General features: G+C 37.0%; 1 protein-coding gene across 2 annotated transcripts; it reads right to left on the bottom strand.

Annotated features, from left to right (window-relative positions):
- Window positions 1-5,729: 5,729 nt before the first annotated feature.
- Window positions 5,730-8,081, bottom strand: LOC137396479 (CREB/ATF bZIP transcription factor-like). Of its 2 annotated transcripts, XM_068082773.1 has the most exons (4): window positions 7,922-8,081; window positions 6,878-7,741; window positions 6,149-6,592; window positions 5,730-5,994 (listed from the first exon to the last, which is right to left on the bottom strand). In XM_068082773.1, exons 2-3 carry the CDS (start codon window positions 7,570-7,572, stop codon window positions 6,535-6,537), a joined length of 753 nt encoding a protein of 250 aa, XP_067938874.1. In that variant the 5' UTR covers window positions 7,573-7,741; window positions 7,922-8,081; the 3' UTR covers window positions 5,730-5,994; window positions 6,149-6,534. The 2 variants fall into 2 exon arrangements, with proteins under 2 accessions (XP_067938874.1, XP_067938875.1); XM_068082774.1 differs by lacking the exons at window positions 5,730-5,994; window positions 6,149-6,592 and having other exon boundaries at window positions 6,600-7,741.
- Between the last annotated feature and the right edge of the window lie 798 nt (window positions 8,082-8,879).

Here is an 8,879-nt window from a genome sequence, read left to right as displayed (position 1 = left end):
ATCAGGGCCACCCTTATGATAGGATTATACTGGTATTTGTCATGTTTCAAAATGTTTGAAACACGTTTGTTGCTCATAGCATAAAGTTATTGAGTTGGCTGAGTAGATAGGTGAATTCTCATTAATTTTTGCTATTAGACATGCACAACAATTTCAACTGATAACCAATGTGACCAAATGCATGAACTTAGTGGTTGTCATACCCATAGAGTTATTCACGCCTTTGTTGAATATACACATCCATATAGTCTTGATATACATAAAAATTAGTTTCGTATCAATAATCTGCTGTTGTCTGCCTTGTGCAGAACTTCAGGAGTTTTCTGTTTGATTGCATTAGCCTAAGAAGTAGTTTCGTGATATTAGCAGGTTTCCATTGATGCCTAAATGATTCACAGTAATTGAATATTCAAAATCTCTCAAACGATTTCATCCGCTGCAAATGTTTCTGGGCTGCTAAAATGATATATCAAACTATAGCTTGGGTTTCAGAAGACGAAAGAGAAAATGGGCTTTGTAAGTCATCTATATATATTATATCACAAAGGTGATGAACAACAATTATACTATCTCTATTCTCAATTATTAATTCACTTGCATGAAATCATGTTTGAAGCAGTAAAGTGTTTAGCCAGGCTTTCAACTAGATGTCAAAAACACATTTCAAGGGACGGAACTTGAGAGACCCAACCTGAGGTGCTAGTTGTATGTGGCCTTTTGCTGTGTAGTTACTAAATTATTGACTGGCCACCAGGCTAACTTGGTTATAATTTTAAATATCTAAATTCTTCATAGTTGGGCAGCTCCTAGTTCACAGTTCCTTTTAGTAGATTCTAATAACTAGAATAGCAAAATAATCTAGAAAAAAAAACAGATAAAACCAGCCGGGTTATACGAGTCAAGGTTCGTGCGCTAGCATGTCGAGCGGTATCATATTGTGTTTGCTTGATAACCTCGAGTAAAATCTTTTGAATCTGTCCATTTTTTTACATTTATTTTCTTTTGAGAAGTTATTGGACCATAGTTCTAATTGAGAACTGGGAGAGGATGATTTCAAAAGAAGTAAACAACTTTAACAATTAATCTTGTATAAGTTTGGTCGGTTCCAGGCTATCCGAGCTATTCCAGAGTCTCTCTTTGCGACAACAGAGAAAGATATAAACAGTGGAGAGGATTAGAATCACTCCGGCAGTTACTGTACATGAGAGTAAGAGGTTGTGTTTGTAAGCCACTTCCTGCCAGGGTACGTCTTGAGTTGTGCCTTCCTAAAATATGCAATCATCTCTAAGGTTTCTAGTCTATTTCATTATAGTATCAGGGTACGTCTTGAGTTGTGCCTTCCTAAAATATGCAATCATCTGTAAAGTTTCTAGTCTATTTCATTATAGTATAAACCTTTTATATTTCACCACCTTCTAGAAAATACGAGTCTATCTCCGGGAGTAAACCCCTGACTAAGACTTGACTAAGATTAAGGTAAAACAAGGTCACTAAAAATACAACTCGTTGAATCATCCTCAGCTCACAAAGTTTAACTCAAGCATCTAATAGTTCTAGTGCGGAGCTATTTCAGAGCCTTATAATTTATAAGAACCATGTGAAGTCATCACACATCCATAAACCGCGGTGATTGGCGTAGGGGTAATAAAAGCCTGTATAAAATGACCTTCTAAAGTGGTCAGCACTTATAATGTCTTTATTTAGGCAGTTTGTCTCAGACGATCGCACGATATTCACGTCTATTTACTTCAAAAAATTATGCGTGAGTATAATCTTTAAAACCATTATTTCCTGTTTTTTCTAATAAGAAAAACTTTCTTCCCTTGAAAAATTTTCAAGGTCCAAGCTTTGAGGTCTTATTTTGCTAAGGCAATGTTGGCTGTATCACATCAAAAAAAAAGAAATTAAAAACATGGATTTGTACCCTCTGACAATTATTGGAGCCATGCAGTAAACAAAAAGCAACATGCGCTAGACAAAATTGGGTATCTACCCATCCTTTCTGTCATAGACAAAATTGGGGTATCTACCCATCCTTTCTGTCATAGACAAAATTGGGGTATCTACTCATCCTTTCTGTCATAGACAAAATTGGGGTATCTACTCATCCTTTCTGTCATAGACAAAATTGGGGTATCTACTCATCCTTTCTGTCATAGACAAAATTGGGGTATCTACCCATCCTTTCTGTCATAGACAAAATTGGGGTATCTACCCATCCTTTCTGTCATAGACAAAATTGGGGTATCTACCCATCCTTTCTGTCATAGACAAAATTGGGATATCTACTCATCCTTTCTGGGCTGATGCTGAAGGGTACTCTTTAGTGGATTAAATACGTGATCAAATAATCACTCTGCAACTTCTGCATAAAAGTACTGTACTAACAAAATTCCTTATCAATATTATTTATGCTGATTTGTTATTAAGTACGAATTATGATTTTGATGAATTATAATTTCATTTGTAAGACATTCTTTTGCAACATTCAAACTATATACTCAAGAACTTATGCAGCTAGAAGAAAGAGTTAGATAAAATTTTATTTATTTCACTGGTTTTCAGACCCAACATGAAGTTCAACGAGTGAATTTTTGTAAAAAAAAATATCTTGATGGTTTATTAGCCATACATAAAATATTCCCATAATTTTACTTATTCATAATTTTCAACACGTCAGCGAAAGAATTCCCGACTCACATGATATACCTACTGTCTACTGAACAAACAATCATTTTCGTGCAATCGAAAAAACTGTCCGTAGTAAAAAAAAACAACTTACAAAAAGCAAGCAATGAAAGAACCCAACAATGAAAGTATTCTATAAATTGGTGTACCTGCGTAGGCAAGTTTAGGCTTGTGTTAGTCGTGTTGTAAGAAATGAGTGAAGGAGATACGGTTGATAAGCTTTCAGTAGTGGAGTAGCGATAAAAGCTGACGCTGTCAGCAGTGCTCGAGTCTACGACTGAGCCAGATTTCTTCGTCAGCAACACAACAAAAAATACAGTTAACTTGCAACTCATGCTTCAAACTCTACTCGTACATCAGACGCTGACTACAGAAATGATTTCTGCCTGAGCTGCAGCTCGCGCTGCTCTCTATTCATGCAACAGATTGTTGTTGACCTTTTGTCTAGATTAGTTGGTCGATGTTCTTGAGTACTACGAACTGTCGATGAATAGTGAGAAAGTGTTTAGAGTCATGCAATGGTTAACACAGAGCAGGCATATTGAGACATTTGACAAGCGACATCAGGTGAATGCTTCTCTCAATATCAGAGACAGAGCGCACATATTGAGACATTTGACAGGCAACATCAGGTGATTGCTCTTCTCGATCTCAGAGTTTGCAGTGGCGTCGCAAGAGCTAAAGGGTATACATCTATTCCTTTCCTGTAGGGCTATGCGCATTGCCTACACATCCAAAACAGCCTTGTACCTTTTCCTATTTTTAAGTTTTAAATTTATGGCTACGTGCTTTGATAGATCATTTTTTTATAGGTTATGTGCTTGCCAAAAACATTGCCAAAATCTTTTTCAAATCTGGCCCTGACGATAACTGTATAAAGTGCTTGCCAAACAAACCTCTGCAATAAAATCGCTTTAGTAAATTGCTCACTGTAGCCAATGACTATATTGCAGTATCTGATTAAGTTTCTTGAGATTTTCACAACTACCATTTTAAACTACCAGTTTACCTTTTTGACACTTTATGGGTGATGGATAAATATTGCACCATAGAAGTGAGCAAGACAAATTATCGTATGTCTATATAATTTTGTATTTTGAAATCATTGTCTGTAATGGATGTGATACTTAACTTGGTAGTCAACTGCCCGGGACTCAATATGACAGCCATTTCTAGCTACCATCTTAGCCACTGATCTGCCAGGGACAATCTTCATACTCTAGGCCACTCTTTGCAATGGGACTTGTACAACTACTGATTGACAAGCTAATCATGTCTGTCTCACAACCCATGTAATTCATTAGGCACACGGGTTGTGAGACATACTAACTAACAAATCTGATGCTTAGTCTTTCAAATGAAGTTATGATGCTGTTGGGCAACGCGTAAAGTATTTATTAGCAATTTTCATTGATACATGCAGCATGTATCTATGAAAATTGCTAATAAATACTTTACGCGTGTTGCCAACCTGCCAACCCAAGAGTGGGGCAATGCGTGAGATTTGGTTTTGGGGCAATTGATGTATCAATGTTAGTATATATAAAATTGTGGAAATTGGGGCAAAAATCTCACGCATTTTCATATTTTCTTTGGGGTGATTGCGTGAGTCTCACGCTCAATGCGTGAGAGTTGGCAGGTACGTACTTGCTATTTCTTTTTTTATTTAGCTGTCCTTTATTTACGAAACATCTTTTAGAATTATTGTACTGGTTGCACATTATTGGTGAACTCTGTTTGATAACTTTCTGGATGATTAATGAACATCATATGACTGCATGTTTATCTTGGTATATTGTATGCTTATTATTTGTTTTTTTTTGCTACTACTAAAGCTTATTAGCTCGTGGTATTTGATTATAATGAATTAGGCAATCCATGATAGCTACTGTAGCTTTGGAAATCAGTAGAAACAGCGAATTAAAGCTTTTTACTGTTACTACCTACGCTGCCGATCCGCGGGTCGAGACCAGAAACAGACAACCCTAATTGCTATTGTTGTACCTCGTTCTACATGCCGTAAAAGCATGGTCCACGGCTCTAATTACCTATTAGCTGGTTGGACTGTTGCATACGGCGTAAGAACAATTTTATTTTGTATTACTACTCGCCTTTTAATGGCCAATTACTCATGGCTCATCAACTAAAATAGCGTTAGGAGACTGGATTAATAATGACTACCTGTAGCCTAAAAATATTCTTTAGGTATTTAAGCTACTACAGACGCAATCTTCTGCGACCACCAGACTTACTTTTAAACAGCATTCTCGGCAAAACCCACCACTAGCTGATGTGAACTTAGCCTGACTTGACAAACTTGCTTTGCGGAGTTGCCCCCCCCGTAAGGCGGAGCAGGCAAAACTGCTTGTCACAATATGCACTGCACGGGAGTTGTTCTCTTCCGTCTATGCGACATGGCTGCGATGTTGTCGGTTGCTCCATTGGTAATCATAACGGATTTAGTCCAAAAATTTGTAGAAAAAATTAGATAAGTACGTTTAACTAGAGACTAGCCTTCGCGGTAAACTTTAGTAGAACTTAATTTTTTTACTATTGTCTTGAGTGAAATAAAGACAACTTCTTGTATAAATTTGAGCGTATTAATCTGCTCATTCTCTAGCAAATCCAAGTAATCCTTCGTTTTGATAGTTTCCAAGCTGTAACTTTAAACTCATATTGCCCTTGTTATGTTAGTTTTGATATGGTCTGTGAAATTTACCAACATTACTAAAATTGCAACAAAACAAGTTTTTGGACACTGCATCCTAACTGGCTATGTAAAATTGACCAGACCTGTTTATCTATTGAAATAATTTGCTTCAGCAATAATCAAAATAAGCTGCACTACTACACTTATTGCAGTGTTACCACCTTCAGAGGTTCATGTAATAGAAAGGGTTTATTTAAACTACATGGAAACTATGCTCAGGTTAAGGGGGTGGTCAAAGAGAACTGGCAACTCAATTGCCTCATAAGCCTTTATGCATAAGATATACAATGTACTACCAACACGCATCAATGTGAAAAAGTGAATAAGCAAAGATGATTTCAATAGTGTATTAATACAATTACAAATATGACCAATAATGTGAAAATATCATGTAGAATGTGAATCAGGAGCCTGCAAAGCTATCCATTGGGTGACCCCTTTTATAAAAAGAACTGTCCCACCCTAATCCAATGGCCCAACAATGCAGACTCCTACCAACCCCGAATACTAAAACAGTCCTGCATGTTATCACCATTAGTCTGTCTTGTTCGGACCGCGTGGTGCCAAGTCATAGGGCACTTCTTGCAGCTGATTGGCTAACAATAAAAACAGAAGCACATGCTTACATCTTGAAAATGAGACTATTTATTGACACAAACATTGCAGTAGATGAAAAACATTTAATAATCTTTGTCTCACAAACCGATTAACAAATATTACCAGCAAGCCAAAGATATTGTAAGAAATTACCATTTAGATTAGGGTAATGCATTCCATGAGATGTACTACAACAAACACTTTCCGAGCCAATGACACTACAGAAGTATCACATGCTGCTGTCAGTAGTAGTTCGCCCCAGTTGACAGCATTCTGCTATCAGGTGGAGGGGCGCGAGACTGACATGTGATCTCTGAATGTCCCTGAAACATAGTAACAGCATGTTAGCATTTAATCGTGTCTCTTGTTGGTTGCACTCTGTAAAACATGACATCAGCTATCAATGTTGAGTTCGTGAATATAAACATTCAGAAAGGTTTGTACTTGTCTGTGAACATATGATGTCGCCGATATACTGTCCAGTAATAGACAATGTGATAAATAGCTAAAGATAATGATACAGACATTTGATCAAATACTTAGCCATTATTTGCTGAAGTATCCAGTGTCACAATGAGCTTTCGTACAACTAGCCGACTGTAAAATACCAATACAACTGATTTGACCTTTGACTGAAGACAAAGCAATAATAAGGCAAATAATTGTCAAACCACACACCTGAAGTCCAAAACCCTCCCATACAATAATTTCGATGGTGTGTGTTGAGACAGTAATAAAATGAATGTTACAGTATAATTTAAAATCAACGATATTAATAGTCTAGTCTTTTCTGGTCAAGGAGAGCAGTTACAACTGAATTAGGCTTGCATTAGTTGCGTTGACTTTACATTACATTGTTTACAAAATTCAAGGGAAACCGACCCTTCAGAAACATGGAGACAAACTCCAGGTTGAGCCACAGATTGTGGAAAAGCGCTGTATTCATGATCTCCTTTATGCCGTTTACTAGTTTCATCGGAGGTTGAGTCAGGGGATGATCGTTTAAGATTAACGCCTGGAGTGTTAGGAATGTTTTTCAGCAATGCACCAAGGGTTGTGTGGTTTGCGATCACACTTTTCAAATAGCCAATTTCTTCGTTTAGATGATCTATGGCCATATGTGCTTTCTGAAGGTCATTTTGTATAACCAGTTTCTCTTGGGATAATGTATGAATTTCGCTTTCAAGAGTAGTCACATACTCTTTCTTTTTACGCCGGTTTTCACGAGCAAGGATAGCATTTTTTGAGAATGGCCCACAAACAGCAAAACCATTTTCTGGCTTAAAATCAACATACTTAGGAACTTTTGTGTTCTCTCCGACATCATTGGTACAGTCATTGTTACCTTTCTTGGATCCATGATTGTTTGTACATGTCGATAAGACTTCCTTATTAGGAACGATTTCTGGTAGATGAACAACCGAATTGTGATCAGCTGGATTACGATTTTTCAACGTGGTCGAACTGGCGTCAACCTTTTTTACAACACCAAAACTTCCTAGCTCCGGAAATAAACGATCATAGTCAGTCAATGAGTCATCAATATCACCTTCGGAACTGCAAGGAGGGCTCAGCATACTTGAGAACGCGCAGCTATCTTTACTAGTCCGTTCAGAGTATAGCGAAGGGTCAGATGAAGAAGTATACTGTCCCTGGCTGACCTCAGGTAAGCATACTACGCTGCTCTCCGATTGAAGATGAAATTCACCAACTTCTACACCTTCTGAGGTAGCGTATTGAGAGCAACTAAAAGATGAAAGGCAAATTTCATCTTCTTCGTTTAACAACGAACGAGCATAACCAAAATTGCTGACTTCTCTAAATTGAGATGTTTCATCAAAACATGACAAATGACCATTCGTGTAGTTGTCTGTTTTCATCTCAAAATATGTCATTATGAATAGATATCCAAATCTAGGTACTTACAATTACCAGCAGAACAAACGAATAAATATACGAACTTCAAATCGAAGCTTCAGAAAGAAATCTGTAAGTGCAGACTGCAAATCTTGTAATTCAATATGGCGTCGGTCGTTCTAAAACGATTTTCGTAGTCGAGCTTTCTCAGCAATAATTCTTTTCGGTAATGATGATATTCAAACCGTCGTATTAAAGACGTATATATTAAAGGTTGGTTACTATATAAAAAGTATTTCTATGAGGAATCAACGACTTCGCATCAAGGGTTTCTCCGTGAAATACGTCTCTATTAGTTGATATCGATATGTAATTAACATTAATCAGACGTAATACGGTGATAGCTTCGTATATGGAATTTACCTGTTTTGTAATCGGTGTTATTCTATTGTCGACTTTGATATTTTCCATAATCGTTTGTATTCACTTCACTTAGCGATTCTAAGTTTATATCTGCTTAGATCAGTTTATGCCAGCGTTCTACATATGATTTATTAACGCTAGTTTTGTCTACCAGCATTGTTTTACAGGTTTACCTAATCCTTTTATCGGGTCTCATGTAATTATACAGATGAACCAATCCTAATCAGAAAGATATGGTTATGGGAATCTCTATTGAAGGGAAGCACGGGTCTTTTTTGGTTTTATTTGGCTGATTTTATAGTCATGCTAACCATTACAAGCACCACGAAAACTTTCGTTTTCACTGCTTATAAATCGTTAGTTCATTTTGAAGGTCAACGCAGACCTTAGACCTAGCCGACGTAGACCTTAAATTGCAGACCTCTATGTAACATTAATTCATAGATTCTAATTATGAAACCAATTACTGGAACATTGTTTTACAAAGAAAAAAAATCCATTTGGGTCTAATTGAGGCACGCCCCTTACATCCCTAGGTGGTTTAGCGTGAAGAATCCTACGAGGTAATACGAGGTAACGCATATGTGTGTCAACGCAACGATTA

This window comes from Watersipora subatra, chromosome 5, assembly GCF_963576615.1.
Source record: "Watersipora subatra chromosome 5, tzWatSuba1.1, whole genome shotgun sequence".
Taxonomy (NCBI): domain Eukaryota; kingdom Metazoa; phylum Bryozoa; class Gymnolaemata; order Cheilostomatida; family Watersiporidae; genus Watersipora; species Watersipora subatra.
This window is presented reverse-complemented; position numbering and strand designations above follow the sequence as displayed.